This window comes from Thalassophryne amazonica, chromosome 12 (assembly GCF_902500255.1).
Source record: "Thalassophryne amazonica chromosome 12, fThaAma1.1, whole genome shotgun sequence".
Lineage (NCBI taxonomy): Eukaryota > Metazoa > Chordata > Actinopteri > Batrachoidiformes > Batrachoididae > Thalassophryne > Thalassophryne amazonica.
This window is the reverse complement of record NC_047114.1, coordinates 22,906,721-22,929,423: the sequence shown is the minus strand read 5'-3', so window position 1 is coordinate 22,929,423 and position 22,703 is coordinate 22,906,721. Positions and strand designations below refer to the sequence as shown.

The 22,703-nt window shown below is 41.8% G+C and overlaps 1 protein-coding gene across 2 annotated transcripts in view; it reads right to left on the bottom strand.

Moving 5' to 3' along the window:
* Nucleotides 1-22,703, bottom strand: part of LOC117521616 (gastrula zinc finger protein XlCGF57.1-like) — a 221,262-nt gene that overhangs the window by 188,529 nt on the left and 10,030 nt on the right. The window contains exons 2-3 of one of the 2 annotated variants that reach the window (XM_034182951.1): nucleotides 12,722-12,832; nucleotides 121-2,010 (exon numbers count right to left, since the gene is read on the bottom strand). In XM_034182951.1, the coding sequence (XP_034038842.1) occupies nucleotides 284-2,010; nucleotides 12,722-12,832 (1,838 nt within the window). In that variant the 3' untranslated portion in view covers nucleotides 121-283. Of the gene's footprint in view, nucleotides 1-120; nucleotides 2,011-12,721; nucleotides 12,833-22,703 lie in introns of those variants that run through there. The other variant, XM_034182953.1, reaches the window with a different exon arrangement.

The following is a 22,703-nucleotide window of genomic DNA, read 5'->3' as shown; positions in this document are numbered from 1 at the left end:
TGGGTCTTTTAGTGAAGCTTAGTGCTAGTGGTCAGCAATCACCTTAGCATTTCTTCTGTTTTTCTTGTTGCTTAATGCTGACAAATTATACTGTATTTGTTGTCTTTCTGATGCCTGATTTTGTTTTTTTTTCCTTTCTGTTTGAGGTGCGGCTCCATCCAGAGATGGGAGTGATGTCTTCTTCTGCAAGCTCCCGTCCTGTGCACCAGCATGGAACTGGTATCACACAAAACCCAAGCAATACTCAAAACTATTGAAGACAGTGAAATGGTTTCTCCCTTTTTTATTTCATTTGCCTTGAATTTCCTTTCTCCCCTGCATGAATTCTCATGTGTCTGTTCAGATTACCCTTTTCTCTAAATCTTTTACCACACACAGAACAGGCAAATGGCTTCTCTCCTGTATGAATTCGCATATGTTTGTTCAAATTGCTTTTATCTCTAAAATCTTTGCCACACTCAGAACAGACAATTAATTTCTCTCCTGTGTGAATTCTCATGTGTGTTTTCAGATTGTTTTTCTGGCCAAATCTTTTGGCACACAAACAACAGTCAAATGGTTTCTCTCCTGTATGAATTCTCACGTGTGTTTTCAAACTGCCTCTTTCTCCAAATCTTTTACCACACTCAGGGCAGCCAAATGGTTTTTCTCCTGCATGAATACCCATGTGTTTATACAGATTGCGTTTTTGACCAAATCTATTGCCACACACTGAACAGACAAACAGTTTCTCTCCCGTATGAATTCTCATGTGTATGTTCATATTGATTTTTTGTCCAAATCTTTTACCACATTCAGAACAGTCAAATACTTTTTCTCCTGTATGAGTTTTTATGTGCGTTTGCAGATTGCTTTTTTGTCCAAATGTTTTACCACATTCAGAACAGACAAATGGCTTTTCTCTTGTATGAATTCTCATGTGTATGTTAAGACTGCGTTTTCGTCCAAAGTGTTTACCACAAACTGAACAAACAAATGGTTTCTCTCCCGTATGAATTTTCATGTGTATGTTCAAATTGCTGTGTTGTCCAAATCTTTTACCACATTCAGAACAGACAAATTGTTTCTCTCCTGTATGAATGCTCATGTGGGTTTTCAAATTGCTTTTTTGTCCAAATTTTTTACCACACACAGAACACACAAATGGTTTCTCTCCTGTATGAATTCTCATGTGTGTTATCATGTGGTCTTTTTCTGCAAATGTTTTACCACACGCACAACAGAGAAATGGTTTCTCTCCTGTGTGAATTTTCATGTGTATATTCAGATTGCTTTTTTGTCCAAATCTTTTACCACAATCAGAACAGTCAAATAGTTTCTCGCCTGTATGAATTTTCATGTGTGTTTTCAGATTGCTTTTCTGTCCAAATCTTTTGTCACATTCAGAACAAACAAACTGTTTCTCTCCTCTATGAATTCTCATGTGTGCTTTCAAATTGCCTTGCTCTCCAAATCTTTTACTACACTGACCACAGCCAAATGGTTTCTTTTCTGCATGACTTTTCATGCCTTTGCTCAGGGGAGTTTTTTCTTTAAATGTTTGATGGCATTCAGAGGAGCCAACCAATTTCTCTCCTGTACAGTTTCTCATATGTGTGTTCAGAATGTACTTTTGTCTTTGCCTTTTAAGGCACTCAAGACAGCAAAGTAATTTCTCGTGTGTTTGAATTCTCTTCATAAGAATACATACTTTTCCACATTTAGAGCAAATAAATGGTTTCTGAACAATGTTGCAGTTGCTATCACTAACAGAGGTCTCACTGTCTTCACCATTTTTGAAGCCGTTAAAATCTGAGCTTTGACAAATCTGTGTTGACTGTGATTTTTCTGGGCCATTTTCACTCTTTACAATAGTAGCAATAATCGGTACATGTATGACAGCCTCCTCCAGCTGCTGTCCTTCCTGACTTATCCAGATTTTCTGTTCCTCTTTAATATCCTTCTGGTCAACACTCAACTCCTGTTGTTCAGGGGGCATTTCTTCTTTACTTGCCAAGTGTTGTAGCATGTCTGCAAGGGAACAAAGTAGTATCATTAGGAATGTTGAACAGGAACAGTCATTAAAATAATGATGAAGGAACAGACCTGTGAATGACCTGATAACAGTAAGTTATTGTAGATTGAATCAATATGGTTTAACTGTACATCAGGACTGCTTGGTTCAAATTTCATGCATTCGTTAACTGGTCCTAGACTATACATTTGATGACTAATGTTTTGTCAGACTGAAGAAAAGTTTGATATCTGTCAAAGTTTGCCAACTTCCACTTCGGTCATATATGACCAGATACAACCCAAATTCCAATGAAGTTGGGACGTTGTGTAAAATGTAAATAAAAACAGAATACAATGATTTGCAAATCCTCTTCAACCTATATTTAATTGAATAAACCACAAAGACAAGATATTTAATGTTCAAACTGATAAACTTTATTGTTTTTGTGCAAATATTTGCTCATTTTGAAATGGATGCCTGCATCACGTTTCAAAAAAGCTGGGACAGTGGTATGTTTACCACTTTGTTACATCACCTTTCCTTCTAACAACACTCAAGCATTTAGGAACTGAGGACACTAATTGTTGAAGCTTTGTAGGTGGAATTCTTTCCCATTCTTGTTTGATCAACAGTTCGGGATCTCCATTGTCGTATTTTGCGCTTCATAATGCATCACACATGTTCAATGGGCAACAGGTGTTGTGTGTGGGCCGCCAGAAGAGGAGGTACTGCTGGCCCACCACAAGTGGGCGCCCTGCCTGAAGTGCGGGCTTCAGGCACGAGAGGGCGCTGCCGCCACGGACACAGCCGGGGGTGACAGCTGTCACTCATTATCTCTTGACAGCTGTCACCCATCTACTCATCATCTCACTCCATAAAGACCAGACGTCATCTCCACCTCGTTGCCGAGATATCGTACTTCATTGGAGGTAATATCCTCAGCCATTTGTGTTGCAACATATCTGTATATTGTGAGTGTTTGCAGGAGTACCGGTACCTCTGTCGGTGTAAGTTGAGAGAGTGCTGGACAGCACTCTTTTCCCCTGAGGAATCACTGCGGTACTCTGTAACATATTGAGTGAGAGGTGGAGGTGGCATTCCCACCGTTGTTGTTACTGGGGGGTACACACACCCACACTTGACTGTCTTTGTTCTCGCCAGCAGTACCAGATCCGACAGTCAGGGACGGTGATCACCTGGGAATTCGGGACTTGGCGGCTCCAGTATTCACCAGGTTCGGTGGCGGCGGAAATCGTGTGGTTCCGGCTCTTCTCAGGACAGACGTCTTCTATCCTCGAGCCTGCCCACACATCACCTTTGTGGATTGACTGTAATCATATTCTGAGATTGTCTGTATGTTCGTTGTGCTCCTTCACAACATTAATTGTTAATTTTTGGCTCATCTATTGACCGTTCATTTGCGCCCCCTGTTGTGGGTCCATGTCACTACACTTTCACAACAACAGGTCTGGACTGCAGGCAGGCAGGCCAGTCTAGTACCTGTACCATTTTACTTCGAAGCCACGCTGTTGTACCACGTGCAGAATGTGGCTTGGCATTGTCTTGTTGAAATAAGCAGGGACGTCCCTGAAGAAAATGTTGCTTGGATGTCAGTATGTGTAGCTCCAAAGCCTGGATGTACCTTTTAGTATTGATGGTGCCATCACAGATGTGTAAGTTGCCCATACCATCACAGATGCTGGCTTTTGAACTTTGCGCTAGTAACAATCTGGATGGTCTTTTTTCTCTTTTGTCCGGAGGACATGACGTCCATGATTTCCAAAAACAATTTGAAATGTGGATTCATCAGACCACAGCACACTCTTCCACTTTGCATCTGTCCATTTCAAATGAGCTCGGGCCTAGAGAAGGCGCCAGCATTTCTGGATGTTGTTGATGTATGGCTTTCACTTTGCATGGCAGAGTTTTAACTTGCGCTTGTAGATGCAGCGACGAACTGTGCTAACCGACAATGATTTTCTGAAGTGTTCCTGAGCCCACGCGGTAAGATCCTTTACACAATGATGTCGGTTTTTAATGCAATGCCACCTGAGGGATTGAAGGTCAGGGGCATTCAATGTTGGTTTTCCGCCTTGCCGCTTTTGTGTAGAATTTCTCCACATTCACTGAATCTTCTGATTATATTATGAACTGTAGATGATGGAAACCCTAAATTCCTTGCAATTGAACATTGAGAAATATTGTTCTTAAACTTTTGGACTTTTTTTTTTCCACAGTTGTTCACAAAATGGTGATCCTCATCCCATCTTTGCTTGTGAACAGCTGAGCCTTTTGGTCATGCTCCTTTTATCCTGTTTTCAATTAACCTGTTCACCTGTGGAATGTACCAAACAGGTGTTCTTTGAGCAATCATCAACTTCCCCAGTCTTTTGCTGCCACTGTCCCAGCTTTTTTGAAATGTGTTGCAGGCATCCTTTTCAAGATGAGCAAATATTTGCACAAAAATAATAAACTTTATCAGTTTGAACATTAAATATCTTTTCTTTGTGGTGTATTCAGCTGAATATAGGTTGAAGAGGATTTGCAAATCATTGTATTCTGTTTTTATTTACATTTTACACAATGTCCCAACTTCATTGGAATTGGGGTTGTAGAAGTAGCATCAGGTATCACCAAGCTGCTTGATTCTTATCCCACTGCATATCTTAATCTCCATGACCAAGGGTCCAGAGACATGAATGTCACTGGTGAGAAGTGAATCTCTCCAAATGTTTTACATTTTCACCTCATACAGAGACATTTCTGATGACTAACTAGGCCAAGAAGTCACCAAAAGCCTGGATTTGTAATCTGGATCCTAGAAAATTGCAGATCCAGACACTCAAATTCCTCACTCAGCCTGTCCAGTGCTGCAATCGCAGTATCCATTGACTACAGAGACCATAGTATCATCTCTGAATTTAGGTCAGGAAACCTTTCTTGTCAATAAAAAGTACCTAAGCCGATGGTCTCTACAACCCTACCCAACACCAAGTCTATGCAAGTATTGAACAATGGAAGGGCTAGAGTAATTTTTAAAACTCTGAACTGATGAAATCCATGGAATTACAGAAGCATAACTAGAGTACCAACAACTAATCAATATAAAGTTAACTTGCAACCACAAAAACAATTTCAAACACACTATTATCTAGTCAGGTCACCGATATCAAACACAATGTGCCACACCACGACAGATGAAAACCATACATGGTGGTGCCGTTTAAAATGTTATCCTTGTCATGTAGGTTATTGTGATTCAAATTAATATGTAAATTTTTGTAACTCAATGTTTACACACTTAACGTATGCAAGGTAAATAAAACCAAAGTGGTGGTAACTTGAAAGAGAAAAATGAGCATTTCTCCTATGTCCATCATGGGCGATTATGGATCTTGATTTTTCACAGGCTTAAGAATAACTAAGTCAAGTCAAGTATGAGACCATGCACATGCAATGCTTCACCACATCCACAACACCACAGAGCCACCTTGGGACTTGAATGGCAACCATTTAAGCAGACATCCGGTCCATTTCCCAACTCTCAAAAGTAACCATCCATCTGCCACAGCTAAGAAATGCATGTGTGTATCACTGGACTTCTCCAGCCACTGGGGTCTTCAAATGTCAGGCACCTATGCATTGGATCATGGAAAGAGAAACACACCAAATGTTGATGTTGGTCACAATGCATTTGATACTCCTCTACTTAGTCTCCATTAACTGCTCACTTGATACACAGTCAATCCAGTGGTACCCAAGGATCCTCCAAAGAGACCTAGTACCAAAGATTTCAGTCATCGCCTTAGGTCACAGGTTAGCATCCAAGTCTCCCAACCATACACTAAGGCAGGAAGCACCAGAATATTAAACACTTTAAGCGTCTTTCTCCTGTAAAGACATCAGCATTGCCAAACACCTCTGTCTGGCAACCTCATAACGGCATCTCTTCCCGGGCTCTTATCAAACAGCGAGAAGCCAGAGATATCAATGTCACTGCCAAGATAAGTGAATGTCTCTCCAAATTTAACACTTTGACCAAATACAAATACACATCTGATGGCCACGTTGTTGTCCTTGCGGCTGCTTCCATTTTGTGCAGGGTCACCACAGCAGATACAGCAAGATCCGAATTGGTATTTTCACAAGTTTTACACAGGATGCCCTTCCTGACGCAACTCCAGTTTTACCTGGAGAAACACATACAGCCCCTGGTGTTCTGAAGTGGTCGAGCAGCCCTGTACCTATGTCGACCAATGGTTGAGCGACATTAGCAAGCTGAGTGCTCAACAGACCAATCACTGAGCATTGTTGAGCAGCTCAGCTTGCTCAACAGACCAATCAGGTTGCCCTCCGCCAGAGGTCAGATTTCGCGTACAGTGTTTTGCAAATGGCTGCCGCCAGTGTGGAAGTGAGCGGAGCACTTTTTCTGCCATAATTTTGCTCAGGTAAGTCCTAATTTCTTCACCCATAGCTCATTTTGGAGCCACTTTAATTGTGCATTAGGTTATGGAAGAGCAGTTTTTGATGAGTTAACTGTTTCTAGGAAAAATGTCCGCTTCCTGTACTCCTGTGTGAAAATACCATCTGCCATATCTAAGACAAAGCTTTACATGTTGTACGAATATTGTCCATTTGTGATGGAATATTAGCAAATGTTTCTCAGGCAGAAGATTGTTACTGCTGCCAGTTCTCTTCAGGAGCATGACAAGACTGCAGCCAACTTTGCGAAAAAGTATGAATCAAGGAGAGGTTACACTTTGCTTTTTTTGTTTGTTTTTACGTAAATTGAGGCAGAATAAACAATAAAAACTCTTGTGGTGTAACAGCAACACAGCCATCCTTTGGGTGGAAGATTCCAGGTGCAAATCCTGGCAAGTGTGCAACTTGTTGTCATTTAATTCAAAAATTATAGTATAGTAACAATAATGGAATAGTAGCACAATAAATACTTTATAGAACAATAATAGAGAAATAAATACTTCGAATTTAAGCTGAATTATCCATTTTTTTCTCCTCTTATTTTCTCTCTTCCCATTTTTCCCCTCTTTTTTTCTAACACCCCCCCCCCCCTCCAAGAAGTCCCTTTTGCCCCATCCTCTTCAGAGATCAGACAAAATTGCATGTCCCCCTTGGTGCTACAAAATGAATGTAAACGAGTACTTTTTTACTGTGATTTTCTGGTTCCAGGCGAGAATTAGAATTGATGATTAGAAATGATTTGCAAATCCTCTTCAACCTATATTCAATTGAATAGACCACAAAGACAAGATATTTAATGTTCAAACTGATAAACTTTTGTATAAATATTTGCTCATTTTGAAATGGATGCCTGTAACACATTTCAAAAAAGCTGGGATAGTGGTATGTTTACCACTGTGTTACATCTCCTTTCCTTCTAACAACACTCAATAAGTGTTTGGGAACTGACGACACTCATGATTAGAACTTCTATTTATTTTACAACTTTTATTTAGAATAAAAATACATTTAATTCACTGACTGCAAACTTTATTTTCTGTCTCTCTTTCTGACATTTCACTGTAATGACTTCTTGCATATATAAAGATAAACTTTATTGATCTCACAGAGGAGAAGTTCACATGTTACGTCAGGGGTAGTATGTGAGGATGTTCTCCATGATAGAGCGGTAAAAAGACACGAGCAGTCTCTGGTTTGAGTTATTTTTCCTGAGGAATCTGTGGAGTCTTTGCTGTGCCTTCTTTACCAAGTGTCCCTCGTCATCTAGGTGGACTCTTCTCTACACCACACCATCAGCTGTTCCACCTCAACACAGTAGGTGGACTCATCTCCTCCAGTGATACAGCCTGCTAATGTGATGTCATCCGCATACTTAATGAAGGTGTTGCTGGTGTGGATAGGGGTGCAGTGAGAGGTGTAAAGAGTGAAGAGCAGTGGGCTCAGCATGCAGCCTTAAGGGGAACCGGTGCTGAGTTTGAGAAAAATGGATATGTGGGGGCGTATCCTGTCTCTCTGTGAGCGATCCCACAGAAAGACCTTAATCCCAAGACATGTGGAATGAAGTAGACCGAGGTTCAGCAGTTTCCTCGCAAGGTCATGGGGGAGGTGTTGAATGCTGAACTATAATTGACAAAGAAAAGACGGGCGTAGTAACCCTCTTGATCCAGGTGGGTCAGCGTGGTGCAGAGGGCAAGTGGTGACAGCCTCCTCTGTTGACCTGTTGGCTTTGTAAGTGAATTGGTATGGATCTTGAGTGGGGGTTATGAATGATATGAAGTGACTTCTAACCAGGGTCTCTCCTCTGCACATGTCCAAACAATCTCAATCATGCCTCTCTGACTGTCTCCAAATCGTCCCACCTGAGCTGTCCCTCTGATATGTTCATTCCTAATCTTGTCCATTCTTGTTACTCCCAAAGAGAATCTCAACATCTTCAGCTCTGCCACCTCCAGCTTTGCTTCCTGTCTTTTTGTTAGTGCCACCGTCTCTAAGCTGTACAACATAGCTGGTCTCACTACTGTCTTGTAAACTTTCCCCTTCACTCTTGCTGATATTCTTTGGTCATCATTCCTGCCACCTTTCTCCACCCACTCCACCCTGCCTGCACTCTCTTCTTCACCTTTTTACCACACTCTCCATTACTTTGAATGGAGATTGCTTAAAAAGCCATCACTTGACCCAGCTATCTTAGCTAATTATAGGCCAATCTCCAACCTTCCTTTTCTCTCACAAATTCTTGAAAGGGTAGTTGCATAACAGCTAACTGATCATCTGCAGAGGAATGGTCTATTTGAAGAGTTTCAGTCAGGTTTTAGAATTCATCATAGTACAGAAACAGCATTAGTGAAGGTTACAAATGATCTTCTTATGGCCTCAGACAGTGGACTCATCTCTGTGCTTGTTCTGTTAGACCTCAGTGCTGCTTTTGATACTGTTGACCATAACATTTTATTACAGAGATTAGAGCATGCCATAGGTATTAAAGGCACTGCGCTGCGGTGGTTTGAATCATATTTATCTAATAGATTACAATTTGTTCATGTAAATGGGGAATCTTCTTCACAGACTCAGGTTAATTATGGAGTTCCACAAGGTTCTGTGCTAGGACCAATTTTATTCACTTTATACATGCTTCCCTTAGGCAGTATTATTAGACGGCATTGCTTAAATTTTCATTGTTACGCAGATGATACCCAGCTTTATCTATCCATGAAGCCAGAGGACACACACCAATTAGCTAAACTGCAGGATTGTCTTACAGACATAAAGACATGGATGACCTCTAATTTCCTGCTTTTAAACTCAGATAAAACTGAAGTTATTGTACTTGGCCCCACAAATCTTAGAAACATGGTGTCTAACCAGATCCTTACTCTGGATGGCATTACCCTGACCTCTAGTAATACTGTGAGAAATCTTGGAGTCATTTTTGATCAGGATATGTTCTTCAATGCGCATATCAAACAAATATGTAGGACTGCTTTTTTGCATTTACGCAATATCTCTAAAATTAGAAAGGTCTTGTCTCAGAGTAATGCTGAAAAACTAATTCATGCATTTATTTCCTCTAGGCTGGACTACTGTAATTCATTATTATCAGGTTGTCCTAAAAGTTCCCTGAAAAGCCTTCAGTTAATTCAAAATGCTGCAGCTAGAGTACTGACAGGGACTAGAAGGAGAGAGCATATCTCACCCATATTGGCCTCTCTTCATTGGCTTCCTGTTAATTCTAGAATAGAATTTAAAATTCTTCTTCTTACTTATAAGGTTTTGAATAATCAGGTCCCATCTTATCTTAGGGACCTCATAGTACCATATCACCCCAATAGAGCGCTTCGTTCTCAGACTGCAGGCTTACTTGTAGTTCCTAGGGTTTGTAAGAGTAGAATGGGAGGCAGAGCCTTCAGCTTTCAGGCTCCTCTCCTGTGGAACCAGCTCCCAATTCAGATCAGGGAGACAGACACCCTCTCTACTTTTAAGATTAGGCTTAAAACTTTCCTTTTTGCTAAAGCTTATAGTTAGGGCTGGATCAGATGACCCTGAACCATCCCTTAGTTATGCTGCTATAGACTTAGACTGCTGGGGGGTTCCCATGATGCACTGAGTGTTTCTCTTTTTGCTCTGTATGCACCACTCTGCATTTAATCATTAGTGATTGATCTCTGCTCCCCTCCACAGCATGTCTTTTTCCTGGTTCTCTCCCTCAGTCCCAACCAGTCCCAGCAGAAGACTGCCCCTCCTTGAGCCTGGTTCTGCTGGAGGTTTCTTCCTGTTAAAAGGGAGTTTTTCCTTCCCACTGTTGCCAAGTGCTTGCTCACAGGGGGTCGTTTTGATCGTTGGGGTTTTACGTAATTACTGTATGGCCTTGCCTTACAATATATGTTGTGATTTGGCGCTATATAAATAAAATTGATTGATTGATTGACTGACTTTGAACAGTTGACCCCAAATATTTAATTTTGTCAAGGATGATCCATGGAAAAAGGGTGCACCTGAAATCAATTTAGAGCTTCATGGCAAAGGCTGTGAATACTTATGTATATGTGATATCTTAGGTTTTTATTTTTAATAAATTAGCAAAAATCTAAAAATCTTTTTTCCCCACACTGCCATTATGGGGTGTTGTGAGTAGACTTTTGAGGAAAAAATTATTTAATCCATTTTGGAATAAGGCTGTAACATAAAATGTGGGGAAAGTGAAGTGCTGTGAATACTTTTCGGATGCACTGTAAATCTTAGGACGTGATTGCAAAAGGGTTTCTATAAAAAGGTAGATGGTGAACAGCTTATGATTTGGCTGTGAAAAAGGAACTGAAAAATGGCAAATGAGGTGGTTACACTAAAAGCAGAATGGTAACATTTTGTATGAAGTTGACTGAATGCTGCTTTTTTGGGAAAAAATGGTTTGTTCATTATTGTTTTGGGAAATTTGAATAGAATAAATGATATAATGATGGTGTGTTTACCAAGCTGACTACACTTTTTCATTGCTTAGGGCCCCTTCACACATAGTGCGAATTTGGTCAATTTGCACATAAAGCATGAAGCAGGAATCGTGTGCCAAATGTGTAAATTCATAGCTGCTTCCAATGCCTTGTACATCTGTTGCTACAACATCTGTTGCTACAACATCTATTGCGCTCACCACCACTGCCGAAAGACAGTGTGCGCTGTGTGAGCCCATCGAACCCTCTTGTGGCAAGTGTTGGCCAAATTCCAGGTGACACGCACGAACATCTAACACTGCTCACATGGCACTTACAAAAATGTGTGGCCATTCATACTATCATCACGAAAATAGTCTGCAGACAATCACTGTCAAGGTGGATGTGAAATTTGTCTAAGTTCCCCACGGGTGTGGCTTTGGTGTGCGCCCTAAACTGACAGGAGGTGTGGCTGCTGACAGAAGCAGCTGTGGAGATCTGTTGTTCTGGAGATCCCAGCTGGACAACACATACTGTGTTTGGACAGGCATGGACTAACAACCACCCACTGTGATGCACGTGTGTCTGCTTGCTGTCATCACATGGACGTAAATAAAACATATCGCTGTGGCCACGAGCTGCAGTGAGCGCACGCACGCTGCAGCCCATTGACAGACTGCCCCCAGGTTGAAATGAACCATCAGATCATAACATGCAGCGGGCGATCTGACTGTCACGTCACCCACGTGACCTCTGTTCCACATGACGCGGTGTCAGTCCTGCGGAGCGCCCTCCACAAGACATGCATGTCAGGGAGGACGCGCACAGGGCCGGCTGGACACTGCCAGATGTGGACATGATCAGAGCACACTGCTTCTCATTCATGACATGAATGGATAATGTGTGCATGGGTCATCTGCAGAGGAACAGACAGATCATATTTGTACTGCCCGCTTGATAAATGCTGTGTTTTTATATGTGTGGCGTTTTTTTGTTTTTTTTTTTAAATACACCCATGTCCTTTCTGATATCAGCCAGTTTCCCACAGCTTTTACAGGACAGCAATGGTAGGCCAGTGGTAAAGTTTACTGACTGGCAATCAGAGCTTTTGGAAGACATGGGTTCAATTTCCGTGAGTGGCATGTAATTTTTTTCCCCCCACAGTGTGTAACCACATCGCGCAGCTGCTTTGAAAAGCTGCTGTGTTTCCATGTGCACGGAACCGTAGCAGCATGTATACATTTTTTTATTTATTTTTTTCTTCACAGCAGCTGTGTGATGTGGTTACACAATGCTCAGCTGCTGGCACTGTGTTCTCGTGTGCACAAACCAACGCACCAACACTGTGCACATCTGCTCATCGGCGCAATGTTTCGTGGTGCGCTCATACAAGCTCTACCGCTGTGAGTCGCCCTGGAGTTGTACGTATTCGTACTATGTGTGAAGGGGAGTTAATCTTTGTCACAACTTGTCAAAATGATACAATATACTGCTTTTTATGGAGATACAATTAATATGAAACAGAACTGAGTTCAGTATATTGGTCCGGCCCACCACATTATTTTCTGTTACTCATGTGGCCCCTTGGGAAAACTAATTGCTCACCCCTGTTCTAGAGTGTCATTTTCAGTCTTATAATACACCGGACAAACGAGCAGACCACTCTAACAATAAGATCACATGTTGTACCAGAGAGAACATTGTCCTAATGACATCAAACACCAGTTGTTATTCCAACATCCCTCATACATTGAATAATTGCTGTACAGTACACAGTGTGTAGTTCATACTGACAGGACATGTTACTGGGGCAACTAACCAGGGTGCAGAAGACTGCTTTCACAAGCAGATCTGAGTGACTGAGAAGCTGTTGTCTCGGGTTTCTTCTCTCCAAACAAAACTTCAAAAGCAGCTTTAGACTCTGGAAAATCTGAAAACAGAAACAAGAAAACAGCCACAAGAAACCCCTTGAAACACATATCTGTAAATCTATATATAATTTATTTATTTATTTATTTTTTAAATTGGAGAGTTTCCAATGTGATCAGGTTTTTATGTGAACACATTTAATAACTTTGAATACTCTGTCCTCTGAGTTTGAGACAGTTTAGAGATCAATCTTGGGGAAAAAAAACCCTAGAAAGCAAGAAATGTCTGTGTGGGAATGTGGCTCACATTTCTTTCCGTTTGTCAGATCGACCACAGCTTTCAGATATGACTTGCACAAGGCACGATGATGTGCATCCTATGTTGTGAAATTTTTGGGGATTAATTTCTAAAACCAATTTATTTTGACATTAAACCTTTATTTTGACATTGTAACATTAGTACTTCCAAGATGGCACCCCCGTGGCATCTCTGTCCTGCAAAACCTCCGTTTGCATACGAATTTCTGTCAAAATTTGTTTCTGTGTTCTGTTTATTTTGTCATGTAAAACTTCTCTCACAAAGAACGCTGAACACGATCTCATCATCATAAATAGGGCTGAAACAATTAGTTGAGTAACTTGAATAATTCGATTACAAAAATGTTTGAGGCAAATTCTGTGCATCAAAGCTTCGTTTAACACTGTAGTACATATGCCAAGGCTGTGTGTGGCGCTGTAACGTCACCAGAAAAAACAGAAGAAGACTAGAACGTGCCCATAAACAGTGTAAATGCTAATCAAATTAGCGCCTAAAGCTACCACTTTCCAACGTGACACACAGAGTAAAATTATGCCACTGATCATCTGAAATAGACTAACTGTGCATTTAAAGCAAAGCTGTGTGTTTGTCTATTAAACACACACACACACGGTCCGCTCTATGTGGGGAGTGCCTTGGCCCAGTGGCTGGCTGCTGTCTCTCTCTCAACCCCGCGTGTAGGGATCAGCACTCTCCTCACAGCGGGCGAGTCACAGCTCCATCCCCAGCTACACTGACAAACAGTTTCTGAAAGCTCCTCTCAGCAAAATTTCACTCTTTCTTATGTGTTTTGCTCAGACTCGCACCAAGTGTTTTGCTTTTTAATTTTCACTTTTTTGGGCAACACACAACGCTTCACAAACACTGTAACTTCAATAAAATAATAAAAAACTGACTGCGACACTTGCATGTTCAACCTCCAGCTGAAATGCATCTGCTGAATTGCAGAGAAAGAGGGATACAAACAAACAAACAAACAAACAAAAACCACAGGGATCCAGCCCACCAACCTTAAAAATAATAATAATAATAATAATAAAAAAAAAAGGTTAAATTTTACATGTTGGGGGGGGGACAGAAACCACATCCCATCAACATTTCAGCAAAATATCAAGATTTTGGCATAGCTATTTTGCCATTTGTGTCCAAATAAAGCTTTTTGCATGGGAGTTGATCCAGTGTGCCTTTTTTTTTTTTTTTTTAACACATCTTGGATGTGCGTCTCTTCTTTTTTTGGCACAGAGACATTGTGCCATTGCTTAGGCAGAGCCCTGGACTACTGATGTTGTTTAAAAACGCAAAAGTACTTTTTATCCGATTAATTGCCAAAATACTCGATTACTAAAATAATCGATAGCTGCAGCCCTAATCACAAACACCATCTTCAGGCAAAAGCACAAGTTCAAAGGCACCTGGCAACACCCTCGCTCAAAGCACTGGCACCTGCGTGACTACATCTTCTGAAAGCACGATCAAAAAGATGTTCTGTCCACCAAGGAAATGACTGGTGCAGATGACTGATGGGTGGATCACTGTCAGGATCCCTCCCCCCCCTCCCCAAAGCTCAAAGACCCAGAAACAAAAGCAGGAGTTTTGACAGTGCCTGAAGAAAGAACTCCCCACAAAATCGCGTCAAGCAACCCAGTCCAGTCGAAGATTCAAGCTTCTCTACTATGGAAACCACTTGGACAACTGAGAGCCTACACAGAAGTAAAGTGTGGAGCTCTAACAGCTTCTGAGAGGTGAGAACTACAGAACTTGCTTTCATGTTATCAGGACGTGTTTAGCAAAAATATCACAGACTTTGGCAATACAGACATTGTTAAGCACAAAATCCACACAAACAATGCACCGCTGGTCAGAAAACGTGCATACCGCACTTCACCAAAAATGCAAACATTGATTCAGTCACATGTGGATGAGATGTTACAAAAAGGACTGATTGAAGTCAGTCACAGCCCCGGTCCGCACCAGTAACAGGGGTCGAAATACATTTTTTAACCTACTTGCACTGGTGCTAGTAACAAAAAAAAATTGTACCAAAAAAAAGTTACTTGCACAACCAAAAGTCAGTCTTATATCAACCTTAAAACTCCTTCTCTGATGTGTCACACTCTTCCTCTCTGGGCCCGTAAAGCCCCTTTCACACTGGGGCTGCTCCCAGTTGCATCATGTGTCGTCATGACGACGCCACGTGGAAGCAACTCAGTGCCAAGACAAGCAGCTCGACACCACAACACCACGAGGGACGCAAAGGACGAAGCAAATTGGATGCAAATTGTTTGCGTCCTGTGCTCGATGCAGAAATTAAGTGGTTTCAGCACAAGTCAGAGCAAAGCGACGTTACTCGACATAACTGGAAGCCACACCCTCACAAGACAACGTTACCTGATGCCAATGTATGATTCCTGCGGTCTGTGTTCCATTGTTCCTGAAGTATAAATCACACAGGATTGTTTTTATACCGTGTACACAATGCAGTAAAACTACACATTCAAAAAAAAAGAGCACAGAAAAAAATGTGTTAAATAAAGGACAAAAAAGGACATAAGTCCTGGTCACAGACTGATTGCCAGATACAGCACATGTCCACATCAACTATAACGCCAGACATCTCCACATTTACTCACTGACGGTTCATACGCGTGCACGCGCGGTCAAAGGAGAAAAGATAAACTATAACAGAACTCAGAGTGCAGACCTGCAGCTCAGCACAAGAACAAATATAAACTAGAAGAGAAATCAAAGTGCACAGTGTGGCTGCAGCCAAAAAACGCAGGGAAGACGAAGACACCACACTGGAAATTGTTTTTTTCCTTATTTATTCCTTTACTGGTTCATTCTACTGGTGCTTATAGTTGATAAAACTTGGATAAAGTTACCTGCACCAGTGCTATTGGAGTATAAAATTACGTGCACCGCTTGAATAATACGTGCACAAACTAGCACATGCATGTACTATTTCGAGCCCTGGGTAATGATGATCAGAAAAAAAGATGGTACATGGCGGTTTTGTGTCGACTACAGAGGCCTAAACACTGTCACTATTAAAGACTGACATCCTTTACCCAGGACCGACGACACCTTGGATGCACTTGGAGGTTCAGCCATGTTCAGTACGATGGATCTTTCATCAGGTTACTGGCAAGTGCAACTCGATGAGCAGGACAAAGCAAGGACAGCTTTCACCACAGGCAGAGGACTCTACCAGTTTCGTGTGATGTCTATGGGTCTAGTAAATGCACCTCCCACTTTTCAACATCTCATGCAGCTGGTTTTACAAGGTCTGTCTTGGAAAATACGTATGTCTAGTATATCTTGATGACATTGTGTACAACCCCAGTTTCTCTCTCCACCTTCAGTATCTGAGAGAGGTGTTTGGCTGCCTCAGAGCCACCAACCTCAAACTCAAACCCTCAAAATGCAGCTTCACACAACAGGAAGTGTCATTCCTGGGACATGTTGTCTCATCTAACAGACTGAAACCTGACCCCAAAAACATTGAAAAAGTAAGAGACTGGCCTACACCTAAAAACTCAACTGAAGTCAGAGCATTTCTGGGGCTAGGCTCTTACTATCAACGCTTCATTTATCAGTTTGCAAAGATGTCAGAGTCCCTGCATGCACCCACTCAGAAAGGAAAGACATTCATATGGACTGAAGTTGAATAGACGGCATTTGAGAAACGTCGCAAAGCTCTGTGTGACACACCCATCCTTGCCTACCCAGATTTCTCACGTGAGTTTCTGCTCTTCACAGATGCATCCAACACAACCACTGGATGTGCTCTGTCACAAGTCAATGCAGAAGGCATGGAAAATGTTATTGCTTATGGCAGTCATGTTTTGACAAAAACAGAGAGACATTGGCCTACATATGATAGGGAACTGTGGGCGATCATATGGTCCATCTGCCACTTTCGCCAGTATGTGGGAGGCCATGCCTTTTGCATCATCACAGATCACAAACCCCTGCTCTTCCTCAGAAAGATGTCTCTGGATGGTGATCCAACAGGTCGCAGAGCCAAGTGGGCTCGGGAGTAATTTTAATTTAATTAGCTTATAATGCGCCAAATCACAGCAAAAGTTGTCTCAAGGTGCCTTACATAAAACAAGTCAACATAAAATTGAATAAATAATTAAAAATGAATAAAAAATTCAAATACATAAATAAAAACAGAAGTAAAAGAATAAAACAAATAAAAATAAAAACTATCCATTACGACATTGGAGTAATGATGGGATGAACAACACTGGTGCGTCAACACTGTGCCGAGCACACAAGAGTGAAACCCCGTATTGGTGCGTTTATCGTTTTAAGAAAAAAAATCATGTGACCGATACAGGAACTGTGTCGTTCGACTGTGCTGTGCCAAATTGTGTTTACAAGGAAACAAACTGTATGGACATGTTGCGGATTTGATGGATGGAGTTTTGCTGTTGGATTTTTGCTTGCCCTCACCTTGTTCCACTGACTTCATGGATCGTTCAAAGACGTTTCCCCAGTCTGGAATAATTTTGATCTTTTGACGTCAAATAAGGTAAATTTTTTTCTCCTTTGGGCATTGTTTACTGTTATTTTATCAACTGGATATGTTTGTACTCCTTTACAATACTGGAAGAGTAACCAGAAAACATATCCACACCTTTATCAACTCGCACTGAAATGTTTATGCTCACCATCTTCATCTGTACCCAGTGAAAGAGTTTTTTCTAAGGCAGGGGAACTGATTTGTAAGAGGAGAAAACGCCTTGAAGCAAAGACACTTCAGAAACCTTTGTTCCTCAATAAAAATGCATAAATGAATCTATTTTTAGTCTTTTATTTCGTATGCTTTAACACTTAAGTTAACAAATTTCCATACATAAGTTACAAATTTTATCTCTGAATTTTATTACAGACAAATTTGCTATATTTTACAAACCAACTCAGTTTAGCATTTACACAAACAGGGTTTTAAGGAAATTTTAAACTCTTCTCATGAACAGCTTAACTCAACATAGTGCAGCAGATAACTGAAACAATCGTGCAAATGGTGATACAAATCAAATCAATTTCATTTATATAGCGCCAAATCACAACAAACAGTTGCCCCAAGGCGCTTCATATTGCAAGGTAAAGCCATACAATAATTACAGAAAAACCCCAACTGTCAAAATGACCCCCTGTGAGCAAGCACTTGGCGACAGTGGGAAGGAAAAACTCCCTTTTAACAGGAAGAAACCTCCAGCAGAACCAGGCTCAGGGAGGGGCAGTCTTCTGCTGGGACTGGTTGGGGCTGAGGGAGAGAACCAGGAAAAAGACATGCTGTGGAGGGGAGCAGAGATCAATCACTAATGATTAAATGCAGAGTGGTGCATACAGAGCAAAAAGAGAAAGAAACACTCAGTGCATCATAGGAACCCCCCAGCAGTCTAAGTCTATAGCAGCATAACTAAGGGATGGTTCAGGGTCACCTGATCCAGCCCTAACTATAAGCTTTAGCAAAAAGGAAAGTTTTAAGCCTAATCTTAAAAGTAGAGAGGGTGTCTGTCTCCCTGATCTGAATTGGGAGCTGGTTCCAGAGGAGAGGAGCCTGAAAGCTGAAGGCTCTGCCTCCCATTCTACTCTTACAAACCCTAGGAACTACAAGTAAGCCTGCAGTCTGAGAGCGAAGCGCTCTATTGGGGTGATATGGTACTATGAGGTCCCTAAGATAAGATGGGACCTGATTATTCAAAACCTTATAAGTAAGAAGAAGAATTTTACATTCTATTCTAGAATTAACAGGAAGCCAATGAAGAGAGGCCAATATGGGTGAGATATGCTCTCTCCTTCTAGTCCCTGTCAGTACTCTAGCTGCAGCATTTTGAATTAACTGAAGGCTTTTCAGGGAACTTTTAGGACAACCTGATAATAATGAATTACAATAGTCCAGCCTAGAGGAAATAAATGCATTAATTAGTTTTTCAGCATCACTCTGAGACAAGACCTTTCTAGTTTTAGAGATATTGCGTAAATGCAAAAAAAGCAGTCCTACATATTTGTTTAATATGCGCACTGAATGACATATCCTGATCAAAAATGACTCCAAGATTTCTCACAGTATTACTAGAGGTCAGGGTAATGCCATCCAGAGTAAGGATCTGGTTAGACACCATGTTTCTAAGATTTGTGGGGCCAAGTACAATAACTTCAGTTTTATCTGAGTTTAAAAGCAGGAAATTAGAGGTCATCCATGTCTTTATGTCTGTAAGACAATCCTGCAGTTTAGCTAATTGGTGTGTGTCCTCTGGCTTCATGGATAGATAAAGCTGAGTATCATCTGCGTAACAACGAAAATTTAAGCAATGCTGTCTAATAATACTGCCTAAGGGAAGCATGTATAAAGTGAATAAAATTGGTCCTAGCACAGAACCTTGTGGAACTCCATAATTAACCTTAGTCTGTGAAGAAGATTCCCCATTTACATGAACAAATTGTAATCTATTAGATAAATATGATTCAAACCACCGCAGCGCAGTGCCTTTAATACCTATGGTGCTATGATACAAGCACCAAAGTTGGCACAAATACTCATTAGATATTACTCTTTTGAAAAAAAACGACTGTCCACTTGAATTTTCAATAGGTGGCCAGGTAGGGGTCAACTTAAGAATTACACAGGGGTCAAAATTAAAATGCTCAAATCATTTTGAAAACTACACCACATTATTTGTCTGATCATAAAGATTGCAAAAAGGTATAGTTTGGACTATTTATGACTGAATGATCAGGAGTTATGGGGTAAAAACAGCAAAAATGGTGGCAAAGGTCAGTTTCAGTTTGTACAGGGGTCAAAAGTTAAGCCTAGGTTACACAGAGACGGTTTTGTAGGCGTGTCGTACGCAGGCCGACGTTCGCGGTAGTTCCGGCTGTTATCGCGGTTGAAAGGGGTGGCGCATTTCACCGGCGTCTTGCCCGCCGTACCAGCCGCAAATACGCGGATAAAACGCCGCTAAATCCGCCGAATAATGCGGCGTTTTGACGCCGTAGCATCCAGCACACGTCAGGCAACGGGGGTTAATACCCAGTTCTATCCCTTACAATCGCAGGTTAAGACGCGGGTGAGAACGGCGGCATTCTGCTGCCGCCGATAATGCCCTGTGTACCGCTGGTTGTTACCCAGGTTTCAACAGAGGCAAACAGGGAAAGTCCCGCGTCACTCCAGGATCATTGGAATTTTAGGCTCCGCCCCCAGAGTATCCTGTATAATGAGCTGGTTCTGCACACATTTTCATCATTCTGGAGTTGCTAGCATAGCTGTAGAAGGAGCACCATGGACTTCAACTTCGACATGGACATGCCCATGGACATAGATGAAGCTGAGGTTTTGCATGACGCAACAGGCACCATGTTAGAACATGGTTGAGGTGTACTCCAGATTGTACAATTATACAGAGAGCTAATAAATCAGCATCAGCTGGATAGGCAGGCAGCAGCTGAGGAGAGGAGGAGGAGGAGGACGAGGAGAAGGCAGAGGAGATGGTGGGTCAAAACTTGGCTGGCACGAAGGGTGGACCAGGGACATTATGACAATTTGATGAAGGAGCTTGAGCTGGAGAATACTGCAGCATTCAAGAACTTTATGAGAATGGAGCCTGCAATGTTCCACGAGATTCTGCAGAGGATCACACCTAGGATAGAGAAGCAAGACACCTTCTGGAGGAAAGCACTGGAACCTGGAGTCAAATTGGCTGTCACCATCCGCTTCCTGGCAACAGGCGATTCGTACAAGTCCTTGATGTATAACTTTCAAATGCACGCCTCCACCATCTGCAAATTCATCCAGTCAGTCTGTGAGGCCATCATAGCTGAGTATAGCAGCGAACTGGTGTCTTGTCCTAAAACTCCAGAAGCGTGGTTGCAGGTAGCTCAGGGGTTTGAATCCAAGTGGGATCTACCTCACTGCATAGGAGCTATTGATGGAAAACACACTGCCATGAAGTGCCCTAAGAATGCCGGCTCCCTCTTCTACAACTACAAGGGGTTCCACTCCATAGTCCTGATGGCATTGGTCGATGCTGACTACAAATTCCTGGCCCTGGACGTTGGTGCTTCAGGATCCGGGTCGGATGGTGGTATCTTCGAGGGTACAGACCTGAAACGGCGCATGGAAGATGGATCCACTGGCCTTCCGCCTCCTTCTCCGCTGCCTGGTGGTGACAGACGTGTGGGTTACTACACTGTGGGTGATAAAGCACTGCCACTGAGGACATGGCTAATGAAGCCGGTGCCTAGCAGAATCCTCACCATTGAAGACAGGATCTACAACTACAGGCTGTCCAGGGCCCGGCGGGTGGTCGAGAATGCCTTCGGCTTCCTGACTAGCCGGTAAGTTCACATATAGAGAAGCTAAATGCAATGTACACATGGTTGGGGCCAGAAGATCATTTGTAATTCTGTGTTTTCAGATTCCGATGTCTCCTAACCACACTGCCACAAGAGCCCGATAAGCTGGAGTCCATCGTGCTTGCCTGTTGTATTCTTCACAACCTCATGCGCACACAGTATCCTGCCCTGCAGAATGACATGCTGGACAGGGAGGATCCAGAGACCCACAATGTAGTCAACGGGCCTTGGCGAGAATCCACAGCAGCACTGTTGTACCTAGTCTTGGATGGGCAGTCACAATGCTTCAAGGGCAAGACAACTTAGAGCGTACCTCGTACAGTACTGCAACACTGTAGGCAGCGTCCCATGGCAACAGGACAAGATTTAAATATGTACAGGACTGCATATCTAAAGTATTGCTCATTAAATTTCAGCATGCCAGTAAAAATTGTATATATATGTCTGCATGCCAATGCAACTGTACCTTCTTCCTGTTGAATTTAATAAAGTTGTCCAGTACAGATGTTGTAGTCGCAAAACACATCTTTATAATTACGTCCTTTTAAAGTAGGCGCACAACAAACGCAAATATTGCCCCAGCAAGTGGTTCGTTTTTCTTGTGAATGTTGTTTAGTTATTGCAGTTTAGTTTAGACGTTATCTGGTGATGTTAAAAATGTCTAAATAAAGCATGTAAATACAGTAAGTTCAATGTACTTTTCATACAGCTGTGTGTGTGTGTGTGAGATGGGGATGACACTTTTCGCAGTATATCGCTGGGGATGACAACGTTTCAGAATGTTTTTCCCTCTACTTTTTCCACTTGGAATGACACTTTTTCCACAAACAATTTTTGTCACAATCTTTTACCTTTGAACCTTTTACCTTTACCATGTCCTTTGAAAGTGGGCGCACAAGAAACGCAAGTAATGCCCCAGCAAGTGTTTTTTTTGTTTTCCCTTGAGAATGTTGTGTAATTTTTGCAATTTAGTTTACACACGTTATCTGGTGATTGTTGATAATGTGTAAATAAAGTATAGTATGTTCAATGTACCTTTCATACAGTTGTGTGTGTGTATGGGATGGGGATGACACTTTTCACAGTATTTCACTGGGCATGACGTTTCAGAATGTTTTTCCCTCTGCTTTTTCACTTGGGATGACACTTTTTCACAAACAATTTTTGTCACAAGCTTTTACCTTTGAACCTTTTTACTTTACCATGTCCTTTGAAAGTGGGCGTACAAGAAACGCAAGTAATGC